This window comes from Oncorhynchus kisutch, linkage group LG28 (genome assembly GCF_002021735.2).
Source record: "Oncorhynchus kisutch isolate 150728-3 linkage group LG28, Okis_V2, whole genome shotgun sequence".
NCBI classification, from domain to species: Eukaryota; Metazoa; Chordata; class Actinopteri; order Salmoniformes; family Salmonidae; genus Oncorhynchus; species Oncorhynchus kisutch.
In genome coordinates, this window is record NC_034201.2 from 44663858 (window position 1) to 44686283 (window position 22426).

The 22426-nt window shown below is 44.1% G+C and overlaps 1 protein-coding gene across 2 annotated transcripts in view; it reads left to right on the plus strand.

The window, feature by feature from the left end:
- The first annotated feature begins 37 nt into the window (after positions 1-37).
- LOC109873358 (rabankyrin-5) overlaps positions 38-22426 on the plus strand; it is a 38537-nt gene continuing 16148 nt past the window's right edge. Inside the window, exons 1-13 of one of the 2 annotated variants that reach the window (XM_031807904.1) lie at positions 38-171; positions 1945-2161; positions 2519-2637; positions 2850-2985; positions 3264-3387; positions 9775-9924; positions 11219-11384; positions 14628-14832; positions 15454-15522; positions 16133-16338; positions 19273-19370; positions 19840-20041; positions 20169-20267. In XM_031807904.1, coding sequence (XP_031663764.1) covers positions 162-171; positions 1945-2161; positions 2519-2637; positions 2850-2985; positions 3264-3387; positions 9775-9924; positions 11219-11384; positions 14628-14832; positions 15454-15522; positions 16133-16338; positions 19273-19370; positions 19840-20041; positions 20169-20267 — 1801 coding nt within the window. In that variant the 5' untranslated portion in view covers positions 38-161. Of the gene's footprint in view, positions 172-211; positions 518-1944; positions 2162-2518; positions 2638-2849; positions 2986-3263; positions 3388-9774; positions 9925-11218; positions 11385-14627; positions 14833-15453; positions 15523-16132; positions 16339-19272; positions 19371-19839; positions 20042-20168; positions 20268-22426 lie in introns of those variants that run through there. The other variant, XM_031807903.1, reaches the window with a different exon arrangement.

The following is a 22426-nucleotide window of genomic DNA, read 5'->3' on the forward strand; positions in this document are numbered from 1 at the left end:
CGTGTGTTATTTCACAATGAATATCAGTCAAAGATGCCACTTACCTTTCAAGGCAACTTTGGAAAGATGCTGGTACACCTGTCGAATAGAGAATTTATTGTCACCGCCTACTTTCAGCTCTGTGATCTCGCGATACCAAACCAAAAAGCCACGGAACCATCATGGCTGAGGGTATGTGACTGATTTGTTGAACACATTTTTTTTTACGCCCTTTCTTTCTAAGACTCGAATTAAATACATTATTTTAATGGCTATACTGTATTTGATTTAATTGGGATTTGCAATGTTATAAAAACATAAACGACTGTCTTCCCTTCGTCTTGTACAGTTAGTTGCTAATTTTCACTTGCAACTCACTAGCTCGTCGGGTGGTATGTTGTTGGGTTGGGCGGAGAAGGCAACTAAACGTTGGCTAGTTTAGCAGGCTAGCCACTTAATTCGCCGGTTGGTTGGACTCAATGAACGGGATTGGTAACTAAAGAAAGCAGAATTTACTAACGCAGAATGCATAAGGAAGGTGATTATTCCACGCGACCATTTGATATTAGCCAACGTTATTATTTTTGTAACTTAGCAAATCGACCCGAGAACGGGTTCATTTTTATGATGAGCATTACAATGTTACAATGTACCGTTAGTTAGCTATCTTTGGCTACAGTACCATGCTAGATAGTTAAATTAAGCATTGTAACCAAATGCAAAATTGCTATTGTGTCATTGAGCACGTATTTTTCTTGTAACTAGCGAAAATGTTTGAGTATTTGACGAGTGTGATATATCAATTTGTCTTCAGTCAAGATGACTTGGTTAATTTGCTTGCTTTGACAGCACTGTCAGTGCCTCGATCATGTGTTGTTTAGTTGTGACTACAGCCAGTTTAAACATGTTTACATTCAGCTGTGTGTGGTTGCAGCCTCATCGAAGAGTGAATGTAGAGTAGGCCTACAGCACTAGCTTGCTAATTACTCGGTATAAATTATAATGATATACCAGTTGGTGTGTGCTGCCTTTTAATTGTTGCATGCATTGATTTCGTTTAGTAGTTCCTTTTTTTTTTTTAAGTCAGTCAATCATTTCTCACTGGCTAGATTGCGTAAACTTGTCACTCTTCCATTGTGGTCCCAAGTGCTGTGGACACTTAGAGAAAGCTATATTTTTTTATTGGTCCTATAAAGTTTATTTTAAAGATGTCTAAAAGTGCTGAGTTGGAGGTAAGACGCTTATAACATGCACAACATTGGCAATCATATCCTCCCTTTTCAAAATGAATGGAACGTTATGAATGAAGTGTGACAATAAGTTGCACTGTGGTAATATATGTGACCCTGAAACAGTTTTTCGTTAAACAGCTCAGCCTATCTTGCTGTTGCAGCAGTGATCCTTTCCTGTGGCCGTTGATCAGGTGGTACTGGCAGCCGTCCCTTCCCCATGACAATGGCCCAATGACTGTATATGAAGCTATAGCCAGTCAGCTAGTTAACCCTCTGACCCGTGGGGGGGCAAAGTTATGTGCTGCCTCAGCATTCAGTCTTCACTCAAATGTAAGCAGAAATGGGAAGGAAATGGAAGCGGGAAGTTATGTGCACTCCTGGGTTGAGTGGGCTCTGACACGTAATAAGCTTTAAAGAGAAACATCCCTAGCTTATATCTAGGCAGGAACCTGCCTTGAGAAATACTAGGCATCCTTGAAACAATACAACTCTCATTTGGGTTACTATAGTAAGAGAAAATTAGACGGGTTAGTTTTACTGTTTGGTTGTACAACGTCTATTTTGGTTAATTTCCTAATCTGGACAAACAACACAAAGCATTGTGAGCCAGAATGTGCTTAATGCAACCCTAATCCAGCATAAGGCTCTCTACTAGCTTCCCTGTTCTCTTCACCTCCTATTTGCCTCTCTACCTCTCAACTCACTCTGTCTCTTCCCTCTCTCTGTGTGACAGAGGAGGTGGCCAAGCTGCAGAAGCACCTAGCCCTGCTGAGGCAGGAGTATGTGAAGATGCAGCAGAAGCTGGCTGACACAGAGAGGCGATGTGCCGTGCTGGCTGCTCAAACCTCTGGCCAGGGCTCCACCAACACCTTCGGAACCGGGGCAGGAGACACCTTCATCAGCCGTCTGCTTGACATCGTGGCCCAGCTCTACCAGCAGGACCAGTACAGGTGAGGGGAACAGGAAGGGAGAGGTGTGATATAATGTATGCAGCAACATGTGCTGTTGCTATGGTTACAGTCAGAAAGAGGACCAGCTGGGTTTTTTTTTCTTAATGTGGAAAAGCCAAGAATAGGAAAAATTGCACTTGATGTGATATTCATTGTTTTATTAATTGATGTCATATTCATTGTTCAATGACACCCAATTATCAATTATTTTCGGTGGTTATACCAAGGTCTTATATTCTACGATTCACAGCTTTCTACAGAAATCCTGGGAAAATATATGCAACACCTAGTTACTGTAGTTATGGACATGGGCTATATTCTTTCTCACTTATATTGTGACTGTTGCCATGTTTGTAGTGATCTGAAGGTGACGGTTGGAGAGATGACACTCAACGCTCACAAGTTTGTCCTGGCTGCTCGCAGTGATGCCTGGAGCCTGGCCAACCTGGCCTCCACCTCAGAACTGGACCTGTCTGGTGAGTTGAGCATCCTCACTGCTGTCACACTACCGAATTTACCCCAAGAAAATAGACAAGTCCACTGTTTTTTGGAAAATGCTCTACAAACTGTCTTCCAACAAATGCATTAAAAGCAGTTTATTGATAGTGTAGCTACAGTTAAGTAAAGTTACATTTCATTCCACTCTGGGTCGTTAACAATGTCTTTTCGACCATGCTGGGTGTTCCAGATGCCAAACCGGAGGTTGCCATGGCAATGTTGCGCTGGGCCTACACAGACAACCTGGAGCTCAGCGAGGACGATGCCTTCCTCATCGACCTGATGAAGCTGGCCAACCGCTTCCAACTGCAGCTGCTTCGAGAGAGGTAGGCAGGGGCTGCCTGACACACACACTGTCCGTGTTTGAGAGAATCAGTTCTGCTCAGTCGCTGATGACCTTGCCTCGTAGATGACTACTCGTTACGGTTTGTAGATTAGTTGGTGACTGCACTGTTACCGACTGTCATCTAAAACTCACAGTCCCTCTATGCTCTTTGTGTTTTCCTATCCTCTAGGCTATGAATGCATTGTACAATATCTCCCATTGACGTCAATGTCCTCCCATTGACGTCAACGTTTATTGCTTTTTGTTCTCTTGGAAAAGGTGCGAGAAAGGGGTGATGTCATCGGTGAACGTGAGAAACTGTATCCGGTTCTACCAGACGGCCGAGGAGCTGGATGCCACAACCCTCATGAACTACTGTGGAGAGATCATCGCCAGCCACTGGGTGAGTCTCCGCTGTCCAACTGACCGTCCAACTGACTGTTCACTGTTCCACTGACTGTTATTAGCTAGCTAGCTAATAAATGTACTGAGTAAGAGTAAACGTAGCTAGCTAAGAAAGCCTGATAATACCAGTGATGGTGTAGACCTAAATCAGCATGTTGTTTGTGCACCAGTATCTTCCAAATCAAAGAAGAATATGTTAGCTACATGAATGAAGTAGCTAAGAGAACATTCAAAAGCTTATAGAGTCCCCTAGGAATCACTTATCAACACTTTAGTTCCTACCCTGTCACATTAACTCGTCCCTGGCATTTTAATTCGTTGTCATCTTAAACAACACTGTATTCAAAGTGCCCACTATTATATTCTAACTATATAATTAGAATAGTCATTCTATTTCCATGATTCCAACAGTTTTGCTCGAATTCGCAAGTCAAATCTCAATTGCAACATTTGGTTAAAAATAAGTCCTAGATTATTTGCCCATATCGTGCAGCCCTACGTGGCAGTGTGGAAATGATCTCAATTGAGCAGTGGTGTAAAGTACTTAAGTAAAAATACTTTAAAGTACTAATCAAATCAAATTTTATTTGTCACATACACATGGTTAGCAGATGTTAATGCGAGTGTAGCGAAATGCTTGTGCTTCTAGTTCCGACAAACTACTGAAGTTTTTGTTGTTGTTGGTATCTGTACTTTACTCGTTTTTTTTACAACTTATACTTTTACTTCACTGCATTCCTAAAGAAAATACAGTACTTTTTACTCCAAACATTTCCCCTGACACCTAAAAGTACTCGTTACATTTTGAATGCTTAGCAGGACAGGGAAATGGTCCAATTCACACCCTTGTGAAGAGAACATCCCTGGTCTGCCTCTGATCTGGCGGACTCACTAAACACACACACTTTGTTTGTAAATGATGTCTTAGTGTGCCCCTGGCTATCCGTAAATAAAAAGAACATGGTGCTCTCTGGTTTGCTTAATATAAGGAATTTGATATTATTTATACTTTTGATACGTAAGTATATTCAAAACCAAATACTTTTAGGCTGTTACTCAAGTAGTATTTTACTGGGTGACTTTTACTTGAGTAATTTACTATTAACGGTTCTTTACTTTTACTCAAGTATGACAATTGGTTACTTTTTCCAACACTGCAATTGGGTGCAGGAAATGCAGAAATTATAAAAGTGCTGAAATTTGTTTTGTTTGAAGGTGAATTGTTTTATATTGTTCAATCAGAACGGAGAGACTCATTGAAACCACTTAGAATGTATGTGTTGCCACCCTAGGATCACTCACTACCCATAAAGCACCCTAGGATCACTCACTACCCATAAATCACCCTGGGATCACTCACTACTCATAAAGCACCCTGGGATCACTCACTACCCATAAAGCACCCTAGGATCACTACCCATAAAGCACCCTAGGATCACTCACTACTCATAAAGCACCCTGGGATCACTCACTACTCATAAAGCACCCTGGGATCACTCACTACTCATAAAGCACCCTGGGATCACTCACTACTCATAAAGCACCCTGGGATCACTCACTACTCATAAAGCACCCTGGGATCACTCACTACTCATAAAGCACCCTGGGATCACTCACTACTCATAAAGCACCCTAGGATCACTCACTACTCATAAAGCACCCTAGGATCACTCACTACTCATAAAGCACCCTAGGATCACTCACTACTCATAAAGCACCCTGGGATCACTCACTACTCATAAAGCACCCTAGGATCACTCACTACTCATAAAGCACCCTAGGATCACTCACTACCCATAAAGCACCCTAGGATCACTCACTACCCATAAAGCACCCTAGGATCACTCACTACTCATAAAGCACCCTAGGATCACTCACTACCCATAAAGCACCCTAGGATCACTCACTACTCATAAAGCACCCTAGGATCACTCACTACCCATAAAGCACCCTAGGATCACTACCCATAAAGCACCCTGGGATCACTACCCATAAAGCACCCTGGGATCACTCACTACTCATAAAGCACCCTGGGATCACTCACTACCCATAAAGCACCCTAGGATCACTCACTACTCATAAAGCACCCTAGGATCACTCACTACTCATAAAGCACCCTGGGATCACCTACTACCCATAAAGCACCCTGGGATCACTCACTACCCATAAAGCACCCTGGGATCACTCACTACTCATAAAGCACCCTGGGATCACTCACTACTCATAAAGCACCCTAGGATCACTCACTACCCATAAAGCACCCTGGGATCACTCACTACTCATAAAGCACCCTGGGATCACTCACTACTCATAAAGCACCCTGGGATCACTCACTACTCATAAAGCACCCTAAGATCACTCACTACTCATAAAGCACCCTAGGATCACTCACTACTCATAAAGCACCCTAGGATCACTCACTACCCATAAAGCACCCTGGGATCACTCACTACTCATAAAGCACCCTGGGATCACTCACTACTCATAAAGCACCCTAGGATCACTCACTACCCATAAAGCACCCTGGGATCACTCACTACTCATAAAGCACCCTGGGATCACTCACTACTCATAAAGCACCCTGGGATCACTCACTACTCATAAAGCACCCTGGGATCACTCACTACTCATAAAGCACCCTAGGATCACTCACTACTCATAAAGCACCCTAGGATCACTCACTACCCATAAAGCACCCTAGGATCACTCACTACCCATAAAGCACCCTAGGATCACTCACTACCCATAAAGCACCCTGGGATCACTCACTACTCATAAAGCACCCTGGGATCACTCACTACTCATAAAGCACCCTAGGATCACTCACTACTCATAAAGCACCCTAGGATCACTACCCATAAAGCACCCTGGGATCACTCACTACTCATAAAGCACCCTAGGATCACTCACTACTCATAAAGCACCCTAGGATCACTCACTACTCATAAAGCACCCTAGGATCACTCACTACTCATAAAGCACCCTAGGATCACTCACTACTCAAAGCACCCTAGGATCACTCACTACCCATAAAGCACCCTGGGATCACTCACTACCCATAAAGCACCCTGGGATCACTCACTACTCAGAAAGCACCCTAGGATCACTCACTACCCATAAAGCACCCTGGGATCGCTCACTACCCATAAAGCACCCTGGGATCGCTCACTACTCATAAAGCACCCTAGGATCACTCACTACTCATAAAGCACCCTAGGATCACTCACTACTCATAAAGCACCCTAGGATCACTCACTACTCATAAAGCACCCTAGGATCACTCACTACTCATAAAGCACCCTAGGATCACTCACTACTCATAAAGCACCCTAGGATCACTCACTACCCATAAAGCAAATGTAGAGCTTTTATTATTCAAAAACAAAAAATCCTGTTAAATACCATCAATTTTTTTTAATATTTAAAAATAAAAAGAAATACTGTGATATATTTTGGCTATATCGCCCAGCCCTACTTTCACCTGGTCTATGTCATGGAAAGAGCAGGTGTTCATAATGTTTAGTGCACTGTCTATATATCTATATAAAAAAATGACATCATATTTTGAGCCTCTGCTGCTAAATGACTATAGGATAAACACTACACTGACTGTCCCAACTGTAGACAGCATTATACTGTCTCCTTAACTGTCCTTTACCTCGTATAAAGATAAATATATTTTAAAACTCCTTGAATGGAAATGATTGCATTCAATAATCTATCAGTTGTTCCTAGCAGCTGAATCTCTGGAAGGTATCACTTCATTCCCCATGGAAACAAGTCCTCTGTTCTGTATCCATTTGTCCCGTCTCTGGGGGTAATACACCTTGTCTTTTAGTCCTGAGCCCAGACTGGAGTCTCTTTTCTCTCGCCCTGCTGTGTCAAGAAAACCCTTCGTTTTATAACCTCGTAAATCCCGTCGCTCGTCTTCCGGAGCCCCGTGATTCTCAAGGTTACGTTTATGACCAGGACTCAGGAAATGTCTGGTCATCCTCAGCCACCTGACCGACCGACCGACTGACCGACCGACCGACTGCTTTTCGTGCTGCTGCTCAATCTGTTGTGTCATTCTACCTTTACTACTCTGTTTGATTAGAGGTTTGGAGTGAGGAGGAGATGGATCTCATTTCAATAGGAATACAATTTGACACCTTCGAAGTGTTTTCGTTAAATACAGACAACTAGGGCTGGGTGATTATATCAAATTAATTGGAATGTATTAGTGTACTGTTCTAAATGACTATGTTAAACCTTAACACTGAATCGCAAAAAAATAGTTTTTTATTCATTTGTTATGTTTTTATAAGTGTTTTGGTCTCGTCTCCTTCGCTCCTTCTGTGCTGTGACACCAAGCCCCTCCTTGTGCTGTGTTCCCTGTGCATATTCCCCCACAACACCAAGCCCCTCCTTCCGTGCTGTGTGCCCTGTGCATATTCCCCCACAACACCAAGCCCCTCCTTCCGTGCTGTGTGCCCTGTGCATATTCCCCCACAACACACAGCCCCTCCTTCAGTGCTGTGTGCCCTGTGCACCTTCCAACACCAAGCCCCTCCCGTGCTGTGTGCCCTGTGCATATTCCCCCACAACACCAAGCCCCTCCTTCCGTGCTGTGTGCCCTGTGCACCTTCCAACACCAAGCCCCTCATCCCGTGCTGTGTGCCCTGTGCATATTCCCCCACAACACCAAGCCCCTCCTTCCGTGCTGTGTGCCCTGTGCATATTCCCCCACAACACCAAGCCCCTCCTCCCGTGCTGTGTGCCCTGTGCATATTCCCCCACAACACCAAGCCCCTCCTTCCGTGCTGTGTGCCCTGTGCATATTCCCCCACAACACCAAGCCCCTCCTTCCGTGCTGTGTGCCCTGTGCATATTCCCCCACAACACCAAGCCCCTCCTTCCGTGCTGTGTGCCCTGTGCATATTCCCCCACAACACCAAGCCCCTCCTTCCGTGCTGTGTGCCCTGTGCATATTCCCCCACAACACCAAGCCCCTCCTTCCGTGCTGTGTGCCCTGTGCATATTCCCACACCAACACCAAGCCCCTCCTTCCGTGCTGTGTGCCCTGTGCATATTCCCCCACCATCACCAAGCCCCTCCTTCCGTGCTGTGTGCCCTGTGCATATTCCCCCACAACACCAAGCCCCTCCCCCTGCCGTTCACAACAAGAAAGACCAAATATAATCTCTTCCTCTCTGACAATAAGCAGTTTCAACTCGCTATTTGCTCTTGAGGTTTGGTCCATCATAATCACTCATATGTGTGCCGAAACATATTGAGATGTTATTTTACTAAAGTTGAGTAGTACTTTGTAACGATACTCTTTTGTCTCAATTCCCAAAATGTACAACAGAGCCGACCCTACTTAAACGGAGGTATTAGTGAACCCGATTGTGAATATTTCCGCTCCGTTTCTGTTGCGCGCGGCATCGAGGTACCACGGTACAGCTAGCAGCATTTTAGACAAACACCGTTGTTCTCTCGTTGTCTGTGTTTTTATAAATGTGCAATGAGCATAACAATAATTTTTTTTTAAATAAGAAACGGACAACTTTGTTCTCATTCTGAGAAATAAGCAATTTATCCAGGTAGGCCACTTGATTTCAACATCTAAAGCTGTTGTTGTTGTGCAAACAGTTGCAGAGGAGGGTGTATTCATAACGGTTCTAGTTTGTTAGCTAGAAAATAGAGAATTGGCTGAACTTGACACATAAAGAGATTGTTTATGAGACCTGTGTATATTTTCTCTTATTCCTGCTACAGGAAGTTAGTCATTATTAGTGAATGTTCATGGTTCTGAATACATTTATATCAAAAAACTGCATTTTCACCGTCTGTCTTGAAAGCCATGATCAGTGATTATTGCAACAACAAAAAAAAGCACGTTAAACTATTTTTATAAAATTATTAGTGGGTCTTAGTGTTTATAGGCTTATATTTAACCTCGGTATAATTTTACAAGCCCTGAAATAATTACATTATTCCTGACTGTTTGAAATGCTGTGTATTGACCTTATTAATTGTTCTACGAAGTGTATTTAGAGAACCTTTATAAAGAAAAAATTGAGTTATGTGTGTGTGTGTGTGTGTATATATATATATATCTATATATATCTATATCTTGTGAATTGCCTATAAATTTGAAAAATCGAGATATGGAGTTTAGTCCATTTCGTCCAGCCCCAAAGGAAAATATAAAGAAATTAAGTATTGTTAACAAAACCCACATCTACCTGTCTTAATGTAACACCATCTAGACGTACTAGATGGGACAAGACCCTTCCTTAAGACCACCTTTTAATGGGAATGTCTGTTCTAGAAACTATATTTCTATAACCTAGATGACAGCATTAAAACATAAAAAATAAAACAATCTTTCTCTCGACAGGATGACCTGAGGAAAGAGGACTTCAGCACTATGAGTGCTCCGCTGCTCTACAAGATGATTAAGTCTAAAACGGAGTTCCCACTTCACAAAGCCATCAAGGTCGAGAGGGAAGACGTGGTCTTCCTCTACCTCATTGAGATGGACTCGCAGGTGAGCGACACTTACACACGTTTGCCTCGGAGGCAACCCTAAGTATGTTCAGTGTAACAGGTTTCACTGAAGACCAATATCCTGTTATCTCATGGCCTGAATTCAGAGTCTGTTGGGTACTGATTGACAGATCAGTGTTGAGAAGCTAACTAGATGTCTTTCTATCTACACTGAACAAAAAATATTACATGAAACAATTTCAAAGATTTGACTGAGTCACAGTTCATATAAGGAAATCAGTTAATTTAAATAAATGTATTAGTCCCTAATCTGTGGATTTCACATGACTGGGAATACAGATATTCATCTGTTGGTCAAAGATATCTTAAACAAGACAAAAAAGTAGGGGCGTGGATCAGAAAACCAGTCAGTATCTGGATGTGACCACCATTTGCCTCATGCAGCGCGACACATCTCCTTCGGTGAGTATGCAGGACATGGAAGAACTGGGAAATGTTCAGCTTCCGGGAATTGTGTACAGATCCTTGCGACATGGGGCTGTGCATTATCATGCTGAAACATGAGGTGATGGCAGCGAATGAATGGCACGACAGGATCTTGTCACGGTTTCTCTGTGCATTCAAAGTGCCATTGTCAGGTCAAGACCCTAATGAGGTCGACAAGCAATCATATGAGCTTCCCTGAGACGGTTTCTGACAGTTTGTGCAGAATATCTTTGGTTGTTCGAACCAACAGTTTCTTCATCTGTCCGAGTGGCTGGTTGCAGACAATCCCGCAGGTGAAGAAGCCGGATGTGGAGGTCCTGGGTTGGCGTGGTTACACGTGGTCTGCGGTAGTGATGCCGATTGGACGTACTGCCAAATTCTCTAAAACGATGCTGAAGGCGGCTTATTGTAGAGAGATGAACATTAAATTCTCTGGCAACAGTTCTGGTTGACATTGCTACAGTCAGCATGCCAATTGCACACACCCTCAACTTGAGACATCTGTGGCATTGTGTTGTGTGACAAAACTGCACATTTTAGAGTGTTCTTTTATTGTCCTCGGCACAAGGTGCACCTGTGTAATGATCACGCTGTTTAATCATCTTATTGATATGCCACACCTGTCAGGTGGATTGATTATATTGGCAAAGGAGAAATGCTCACTAACAGGCATGTAAACAAATTTGTGCTAAACATTTGAGCTAAATAAGCTTTTTGTGCCTATGGAACATGTCTGGGATCTTTTATTTCAGCTCATGAAACATGGGACCAACACTTTTACATGTTGCGTTGATATTTTTGTTCAGTGTAGAGTACAATACATGTTCTTCTGTTCTCCACATCCCTAGTTGCCTGGGAAGCTGAATGAACTGGACAACAATGGGGACTTGGCCATGGACCTGGCTCTGTCTGGTAAACTGGAGAGTATCGCCACAACGCTGGTCAACAACAAGGCAGATGTGGACATGGTGGACCAGAGTGGTTGGAGCCTTCTGCACAAAGCCATCCAAAGAGGTAGGGGGCTGCACATTCCCTACAGTATGTCATGTACTACACTGCTCAAAAAAATAAAGGGAACACTTAAACGACACAATGTAACTCCAAGTCAATCACACTTCTGTGAAATCAAACTGTCCACTTAGGAAGCAACACTGATTGACAATACATTTCACATGCTGTTGTGTAAATGGAATAGACAACAGGTGGAAATTATAGGCAATTAGCAAGAATCCCCAATAAAGGAGTGGTTCTACAGGTGGTGACCAGACCACTTCTTAGTTCCGATGCTCCCTGGCTGATGTTTTGGTCACTTTTGAATGCTGGCGGTGCTTTCACTCTAGTGGTAGCATGAGATGGAGTCTATAACCCACACAAGTGGCTCAGGTAGTGCAGCTCATCCAGGATGGCACATCAATGCGAGCTGTGGCAAGAAGGTTTGCTGTGTCTGTCAGCGTAGTGTCCAGAGCATGGAGGCGCTACCAGGAGACAGGCCAGTACATCAGGAGATGTGGAGGAGGCCGTAGGAGGGCAACAACCCAGCAGCAGGACCGCTACCTCCGCCTTTGTGCAAGGAGTAGCACTGCCAGAGCCCTGCAAAATGACCTCCAGCAGGCCACAAATGTGCATGTGTCTGCTCAAACGGTCAGAAACAGACTCCATGAGGGTGGTATGAGGGCCCGACATCCACAGGTGGGGGTTGTGCTTACAGCCCAACACTGTGCAGGACGTTTGGCATTTGCCAGAGAACACCAAGATTGGCAAATTCGCCACTGGCGCCCTGTGCTCTTCACAGATGAAAGCAGGTTCACACTGAGCACGTGACAGACGTGACAGAGTCTGGAGACGCCGTGGAGAAAGTTCTGCTGCCTGCAACATCCTTCAGCATGACCGGTTTGGCGGTGGGTCAGTCATGGTGTGGGGTGGCATTTCTTTGGGGGGCCGCACAGCCCTCCATGTGCTCGCCAGAGGTAGCCTGACTGCCATTAGGTACCGAGATGAGATCCTCAGACCCCATATGCTGGTGCGGTTGGCCCTGGGTTCCTCCTAATGCAAGACAATGCTAGACCTCATGTGGCTCGAGTGTGTCAGCAGTTCCTGCAAGAGGAAGGCATTAATGCTATGGACTGGCCCACCCGTTCCCCAGACCTGAATCCAATTGAGCACACCACAGACTGTCCAGGAGTTGGCGGATGATTTAGTCCAGGTCTGGGAGGAGATCCCTCAGGAGACCATCCGCCACCTCATCAGGAGCATGCCCAGGCGTTGTAGGGAGGTCATACAGGCACGTGGAGGCCACACACACACTACTGAGCCTCATTTTGACTTGTTTTAAGGACATTAGATCAAAGTTGGATCAGCCTGTAGTGTGGTTTTCCATTTTAATTTTGAGTGTGACTCCAAATCCAGACCTCCATGGGTTGATAAATTTGATTTCCATAATTTGTGTGTGATTTTGTTGTCAACACATTCAACTATGTAAAGAAAAAAGTATTTAATAAGAATATTTCATTCATTCAGATCTAGTTATTTTAGTGGGGCAGTGTACATTGCTTCAATGCTCAACGCTGGGCTAGAGACAATAACACAACCTTTCCTATCAACGCTGGGCTAGAGACAATAACACAACCCTCTCTATCAACGCTGGGCTAGAGACAATAACACAACCCTCTCTATCAACGCTGGGCTAGAGACAATAACACAACCCTCCCTATCAACGCTGGGCTAGAGACAATAACACAACCCTCCCTATCAACGCTGGGCTAGAGACAATAACACAACCCTCTCTATCAACGCTGGGCTAGAGACAATAACACAACCCTCCCTATCAACGCTCAATGCTGGGCTAGAGACAATAACACAACCCTCCCTATCAACGCTGGGCTAGAGACAATAACACAACCCTCCCTATCAACACTGGGCTAGAGACAATAACACAACCATCCCTATCAACACTGGGCTAGAGACAATAACACAACCCTCCCTATCAACGCTGGGCTAGAGACAATAACACAACCCTCTCTATCAACGCTGGGCTAGAGACAATAACACAACCCTCTCTATCAACGCTGGGCTAGAGACAATAACACAACCCTCCCTATCAACGCTGGGCTAGACAATAACACAACCCTCCCTATCAACGCTGGGCTAGAGACAATAACACAACCCTCCCTATCAACACTGGGCTAGAGACAATAACACAACCCTCCCTATCAACACTGGGCTAGAGACAATAACACAACCCTCTCTATCAACGCTGGGCTAGAGACAATAACACAACCCTCCCTATCAACGCTGGGCTAGAGACAATAACACAACCCTCCCTATCAACGCTGGGCTAGAGACAATAACACAACCCTCCCTATCAACACTGGGCTAGAGACAATAACACAACCCTCCCTATCAACGCTAGGCTAGAGACAATAACACAACCCTCCCTATCAACGCTAGGCTAGAGACAATAACACAACCCTCTCTATCAACACTGGGCTAGAGACAATAACACAACCCTCTCTATCAACACTGGGCTAGAGACAATAACACAACCCTCTCTATCAACACTGGGCTAGAGACAATAACACAACCCTCTCTATCAACACTGGGCTAGAGACAATAACACAACCCTCTCTATCAACACTGGGCTAGAGACAATAACACAACCCTCTCTATCAACACTGGGCTAGAGACAATAACACAACCCTCTCTATCAACGCTGGGCTAGAGACAATAACACAACCCTCTCTATCAACACTGGGCTAGAGACAATAACACAACCCTCTCTATCAACGCTGGGCTAGAGACAATAACACAACCCTCTCTATCAACGCTGGGCTAGAGACAATAACACAACCCTCCCTATCAACGCTGGGCTAGAGACAATAACACAACCCTCCCTATCAACGCTGGGCTAGAGACAATAACACAACCCTCCCTATCAACGCTGGGCTAGAGATAGTGTGCTGAGGTTAAGGCACGCCCCAGTGTCTGTTCTGATTCTCCACACCTGTGCACTACAGCACCTGCGCCACGGGTGGCTGGTGGAACCTTAATTGTGGAGGACGGGCTCATAGTAGTGGCTGGAGTGGAATAGTATTGAACACATGGTTTCCTTGTGTTTGATACCATTCACTTCATTCCAGTCTTAATTATGAGCCTTCCTTCACTCACCAGCCTCCTGTGACCTTTACATAACCAGTCATTAAATGGAGATGTAGATCATCCCCCTCCTCTCATCCCTTTTCTCCCGCCGCCCCCCCACAGGTGACGAGTTTGCCTCCACTTTCCTGATCCGCCACTCGGCCCAGGTGAACGCGGCCACGGTCGGCGCGGTGGAGACCCCCCTGCACCTGGTGTGTTCCTTCAGTCCCAGGAAGCACTCTGGGGACGTGATGAGTGGCATGGCCCACATCGCTGAGGTTCTGCTCAAGACCGGGGCCAACCCTAACATGCAGAACAGCAAGGGAAGGTGGGTGGTCATCCTGATTCAATGACCTCATCTGGTGTGAGATATATATATATATAACAAAAGTCTATTAAAATGTTTTTGATTGGTCCTTTAACTTGAAATCGACCTCTAATCTATATTCGAGAATCTGCCATTGGTCCCACGGGGGTTGAAGCTCTCTTCCGACATATGAATTATTTGATTTGATTTCCAATATTGAAAAGGACTGGAATTGTATTAAACTGTGAGTTTGACCGTGTACAAAATAAATCCCCTTTCCCTAAAAGCATGATGGTCAGGACTTCTGACACGAAAGGAGAGGTTAACTTGGCCCCAGACAAATGGATCTGAGATCGACTGAAGTTTCAGTCGTGGCAGTTAGTCTGCTTTGGCCCCTGCTGAATGTTTTGATCTGTTTGTGTTACCTGAGGTTTTTCTTCTTCTAATTGTCCCAATACTATATATATTGATCGCTATATATTGATCGCTATATATTGATCGCTATATATTGATCGCTATATATTGATCGCTATATATTGATCGCTATATATTGATCGCTATATATTGATCGCTATATATTGATCGCTATATATTGATTGCTATATATTGATCGCTATATATTGATTGTTTTTGTTTCCCCAGAACTCCTTTGCATGAAGCGGTGGTGTCGGGGAACGAGCCTGTGTTCAACCAGCTCCTGCAGTGCAAACAGTGAGTTAAAACGGTTGGAGCCTTGGACTTGTAACCGAAAGGTTGCAAGTTCGAATCCCCCAGCTGACGAAATATGTCATTTAAAACTGTCATGGAGGCTGTGAGTCCTTTCATGATCAGAAAATAGACTCTTTACCCGATTCATAATGGGAAGAACAAAACCTGTCCGTCTAGCCAGTGGTATTTGCAGTCAGCTTTGTTTTAGCGATAGAAAAAACATTGACCTAAATGAATAGTACCAACTCTCAATTGAGGGACTTATCATTAAAGACGACATTCATTCTGGGGCGGTTAGGGTAGCCTAGTGGTTAGAGCGTTGGACTAGTTACCGAAAGGTTGCAAGTTCAAATCCCCGAGCTGACAAGGTACAAATCTGTCGTTCTGCCCCTGAACAGGCAGTTAACCCACTGTTCCTAGGCCCTCATTGTAAATAAGAATTTGTTCTTAACTGACTTGCCTAGTTAAATAAAGGTTCAATAAATAAAAACAGGAAACCCTTTACTAAACACTAAGCCGTTGACCTGATTTTAAAAACACCCTGAGTAGCCGCCTGTATTTCCTGGTGTAACGTTGTCATCTGTCCCCCCTTTTCTCCTGTGCCTCTCCTCAGGATGGACCTGGAGCTGAAGGACCATGAGGGTAGCACAGCTCTGTGGCTGGCCCTGCAGTACATCACCGTGTCCTCTGACCCCAACATTAACCCCTTCGAAGACGAAGCTCTGGTGGTGGAGAACGGAACATCGTTTGATGAAAACAGCTTTGCAGCCCAGCTCATGCAGAGAGGCAGTAACCCAGACGCACCAGACACCGCCACAGGTACTGTTCCAGAGTTTACATTTTATTTTAACTAGGCAAGTCAGTTAAAATCAAATTCTTATTTACAGTGATGGCCTAACCAAAAGGCAATACAATATAAATATAGGACAAAACACACATCACAACAAGAGAGACAACACTACATAAAGAGAAACTGTAAAGATTGCCACTCCACCACCTTTGGAAGATCTGTCTTGCTGAAAAAGGTTATAACCAGAAAGGTTAACATCAGTATTCAAAACACTCTTCCTTAACCACGTCTCAGTAATGACCAACAGTAAACAGTAATGACCAACACTACACTCTTCCTTAACCATGTCTCAGTAATGACCAACAGTAAACAGTAATGACCAACACTACACTCTTCCTTAACCACGTCTCAGTAATGACCAACAGTAAACAGTAATGACCAACACTACACTCTTCCTTAACCACGTCTCAGTAATGACCAACAGTAAACAGTAATGACCAACACTACATTCTTCCTTAACCACGTCTCAGTAATGACCAACAGTAAACAGTAATGACCAACACTACACTCTTCCTTAACCACGTCTCAGTAATGACCAACACATCTGGATAGGAGCTGTGAACCCACGCTTTCAATTGATCCATTTTAGGTAATAAGCTTCTAATCAAATCAAATGTATTTATATAGCCCTTCGTACATCAGCTGATATCTCAAAGTGCTGTACAGAAACCCAGCCTAAAACCCCAAACGGCAAGCAATGCAGGTGTTGAAGCACAGTGTTGTCTCTCGTGTAGAAAACCCAGGCTTTTACGAGAGCAGAAATCAGTGAAGCAGATATCAGGGCACAAGTCAGAATTGGGGCTAGCAACAGTAGATGGACCAGGGTGTACATGCACATTTCCAGATATCATCAACAGTAATACAATCAGGGCACGGGAGGGGACAGGGAGAGCTCTGCCGTGTTGATTTAGGACATCAATGTATATCAGATGGCAACAAGATCATGTTGTACAGCAATTTCATCAGGTAATATGAATACAAAGCTGGCGAGAGGCGGTTAGAATGGGATGGGAGGTCAAAAGTCTGTAACCAATAGAGTCAGAGTGGGAACAAACCTAGTCAGTCCCAACTGTTGGATAAAGAAAGTTTGTAGTCAACAAAGTATACAGGAGTCATGAGGCAAATTGCGCAAGAAAAAAAACTAAAAATATATATAACGACTGGGGGGGGTCACTATCCCCTACTGTGTGTTTGTGTGTGAGAGTGCGAGTGAGAGAGGTACCTGTACCAGACAGGGGGAGACAGACCAGGGCAGACGGTGAACAGAGAGGGGTGAGTGTGGTAGAGGTACCTGTACCAGACAGGGGGAGACAGACCAGGGCAGACGGTGAACAGAGAGGGGTGAGTGTGGTGGAGGTACATGTACCAGACAGGGGGAGACAGACCAGGGCAGACGGTGAACAGAGAGGGGTGAGTGTGGTGGAGGTACATGTACCAGACAGGGGGAGACAGACCAGGGCAGACGGTGAACAGAGAGGGGTGAGTGTGGTGGAGATATCTGTACCAGACAGGGGGAGACAGACCAGGGCAGACGGTGAACAGATCGCCAGATGGATACCAAGCTGCAGTGCAGCAGGCAGTGGGAGTAGGTGTCACACCCACTTGGGAGAAGCTGGAGTCAGATTTCTTGTAGAAAATGCCAGTGAATAGTCTTTGAACAGCATGAGGGGCTTCAGGACGCTTCAAAGACTCCTGACACTTGTTGGGCCCAAAGGCCCAAGTGTCCTCAGGTCTCTGCTGTTTGTTGGCTAGAGTACAGCTTGGAAAAATACAATCTCGGAGCAGTAATCGCTCAGATCAAAACTTCAAACCTACAACCTAATTTTGACCAAAATTAACCCGGAGAGAAAGGCCCATGCTGTGGAGGGTAGCATCCTGAAAAATCCAAGTTTGATCTATCTTTTTGTAAACATGTTGAAAGATGTGAGTTCACATTAAGCTGTGTCTCTCTCTGAGGGGTGTGTTATATATGGCGACCCTGAGAATACAATACAGAAATGTCTAATTGAAGGGAACACACTCAATGTCTAATTGAAGGGAACACACTCAATGTCTAATTGAAGGGAACACACTCAATGTCTAATTGAAGGCAACACACTCAATGTCTAATTGAAGGCAACACACTCAATGTCTAATTGAAGGCAACACACTCAATGTCTAATTGAAGGCAACACACTCAATGTCTAATTGAAGGCAACACACTCAATGTCTAATTGAAGGCAACACACTCAATGTCTAATTGAAGGCAACACACTCAATGTCTAATGGAAGGGAACACACTCAATGTCTAATGGAAGGGAACACACTCAATGTCTAATGGAAGGGAACACACTCAATGTCTAATGGAAGGGAACACACTCAATGTCTAATGGAAGGGAACACACTCAATGTCTAATGGAAGGGAACACACTCAATGTCTAATGGAAGGGAACACACTCAATGTCTAATGGAAGGGAACACACTCAATGTCTAATGGAAGGGAACACACTCAATGTCTAATGGAAGGGAACACACTCAATGTCTAATGGAAGGGAACACACTCAATGTCTAATGGAAGGGAACACACTCAATGTCTAATGGAAGGGAACACACTCAATGTCTACATGTTTATGAATGATTTGTAAATTGGATGAATGATAATGGAATGGGCTCTCGAGTGGCCCATGGGTCTAAGGTACTGCATCTCAGTGCAAGAGGTGTCACTACAGTCCCTGGTTAGATTCCAGGCTGTGTCACATCCGGCCGTGATTGAGAGTCCCATCGGGCGGCGCAACAATTGGCCCAGCGTCTTCCAGGTTTGGCTGGTGTAGGCAGTCATTGTAAATAGGAATTTGTTCTTAACTGACTTGACCAGTTCACTACAATATTTACTATCTTCTTCATTTTCTCCATCCATCCCTCAGAGAACTGTCTACTGCAGAGGGCAGCAGGTGCAGGCAATGAGGCTGCCGCCCTCTTCCTGGCCACACATGGGGCAAAGGTCAACCATGCCAACAAATGGGTATGTTACGTTGTCCTGCAATATCACGTGATGCAGCACAGCTCTGCTAGTTGATCACAAATGACTACTTCATAAAGTCTACTGCTTCAAACTGTGCTGCATCACAAACTACTGCTTGAAACTGTGCTGCATCACAAACTACTGCTTGAAACTCCTCTATCCCCCTCTAACCCCCTCTATCCTCCTCTAACCTCCTCTATCCTCCTCTAACCCCCTCTATCCTCCTCTATCCTCCTCTATCCCCCTCTATCCTCCTCTATCCCCCTCTATCCCCCTCTATCCTCCTCTAACCTCCCCTATCCTCCTCTAACCCCCTCTAACCTCTATCCCCCTCTAACCTCTATCCCCCTCTATCCTCCTCTATCCCCCTCTAACCCCCTCTATCCTCCTCTATCCTCCTCTAACCTCCTCTGTTTGTCTCTCTGTATTGATGTCTCTCCTCTGTATATCTCTTTCTACCCCCCCCCAGGGTGAAACCCCTCTCCACACGGCGTGTCGCTGTGGTCTGGCGGACCTGACGGCAGAGCTGCTCCAACAGGGGGCTAACCCTAACCTGCAGACCCAGAAGGCCCTCCCCGATGAGGCCCAGGGGGTGTCCCTACAGAGCCCCCTCCACATGGCCATTGTACACAACCACCCTGACGTGGTGTCAGTCATCCTGGAGCAGAAAGGTGGGTTAGTTAGTGGACAGTATCTCGATGTTAATAAGACCAAAGGATGATGGATGAATAAACATGATTTATCCCCGGTTGGATTTGTTACCTGCATACTGACAATGTCATTTCCTGGTGTTTCCAGCCAATGCTCTTCATGCCACCAACAACCTGCAGATCATCCCAGATTTCAGCCTCCTAGACTCCATGGACCAGACAGCGTTGGGTCTAGCCCTCTGGACAGGTAGGCTTCATTAACAGCAACACGACACTCGTATCCGATAGGTAGCTACTGGGTACGTCAGTGTGGAAGATCTGGCTGGTGCTCTGACACCTGACATGCTTTAAAACAAACCTTGTAGTGGAAGGGCACACGCACCACCTCTTCCTTTTCCTCTAGTCTGGCATGCCATGGATATCAACAATGCAGTTTGAAGAATAAAAATTAATTTAAAAAAGTTACAAATAATGAAAGCGCGGCAGTAAAATAAGAATAGCGAGGATATATACCAGGGGCACTGGTTAGTTGAGGTAATTGAGGTAATATGTAGGTAGTGTAGAGGTAGACCGATTTTTAATTAGGGCCGATTTCAAGTATTCATAACAATCGGTAATTGGCATTTTTTTGGACGCCGATTACATTGCACTCCATGAGGAAACTGCGAGGCAGGCTGACCACCTGTTATGCGAGTGCGGCAAGGAGCCAAGGTAAGTTGCTAGCTAGCATTAAACTTTTCTTTATAAAAAAATTATCAATTTTAACATAATCACTAGTTAACTACACATGGTTGATGATATTACTAGTTTATCTAGCTTGTCCTGCGTTGCAAATAATCATTGTGGTGCCTGTTAATTTATCATCGAATCACAGCCAACTTCGCCAAACGGGGGATTATTTAACAAAACTGCATTTGCAAAAAAAGCACAATTGTTGCACGACTGTACCTAACCATAAACATCAATGCCTTTCTTAAAATCAATACACAGAAGTATATTTTTTTTAAACCTGCATATTTAGTTAAAATAAATCCAGGTTAGCAGGCAATATTAACTAGGGAAATTGCCACTTCTCTTGCGTTCATTGAATGCAGAGTCAGGGTATATACAACAGTTTGGGCCGCCTGGCTCGTTGCGAACAAATTTTTCAGAATTTTACATAATTATGACATAACATTGAATGTGGTGCAATGTAACAGTAATGTTTACACTTAGGATTGCCACCCGTTCGATAAAATACAGAACGGTTCTGTATTTCACTGAAAGAATAAGCGTTTTGTTTTCGAAATTATAGTTTCCGGATTTGACCATATTAATGACCAAAGGCTTGTATTTCTGTGTTTATTATAATTAAGTCTATGATTTGATAGAGCAGTCTGACTGAGCAGTGGTAGGCGGCAGCAGACTCGTAAGCATTCATTCAAACTTAACAGAGTTTGACAGCAGCTCTTAGCAATGCTTGATTCACAGCGTTGTTTATGACTTCAAGCCTATCAACTCCTGAGATTAGGCTGGCAATACTATAGTGCCTATTAGAACATCCAATAGTCAAAGGTACATGAAATACAAATGCTATAGAGAGATAGTCGATAATAACTACAACCTAAAACTTCTTAACTGGGAATATTGAAGAACTGGGAATATTGAACCACCAGCTTTCATATATTCTTGAACGTTAGCGTTTTTACATGGCACATATTGCACTTTTACTTTATTTTTTTAAACCAAATTGAGCATGTTTCATTATTTATTTAAATAGATTTTATTTATGTAATTATATTAAGCTAAAATAAGTGTTCATTCAGTATTGTTGTAATTGTCGTTATTACAAATATATATATATATATATATATATATAGTATATATCACACACACACACACAGTTGAAGTCGGACGTTTACATACACCTTAACCAAAAACATTTACACTCAGTTTTTCACAATTCCTGACATTTAATCCTAGTAAAAATTCCCTGTTTTAGGTCAGTTAGGATCACCACTTTATTTTAAGAATGTGAAATGTCAGAATAATAGTAGAGAGAATGATTTATTTCAGCTTTTATTTCTTTCATCACATTCCCAGTGGGTCAGAAGTTTACATACACTCAATTAGTATTTGGTAGCATTGCCTTTAAATGGTTTAACTTGGGTCAAACGTTTCAGGTAGCCTTCCACAAGCTTCCCACAATAAGTTGGGTAAATTATGGCCCATTCCTCCTGACAGAGCTGGTGTAACTGAGTCAGGTTTTTAGGCCTCCTTGCTCACACACGCTTTTTCGGTTCTGCCCACACATTTTCAATAGGCTTGAGGTCAGGGCTTTGTCATGGCCACTCCAATACCTTGACTTTGTTGTCGGCCATCTATTTTGTGAAGTGCACCAGTCCCTCCTGCAGCAAAGCATCCCCA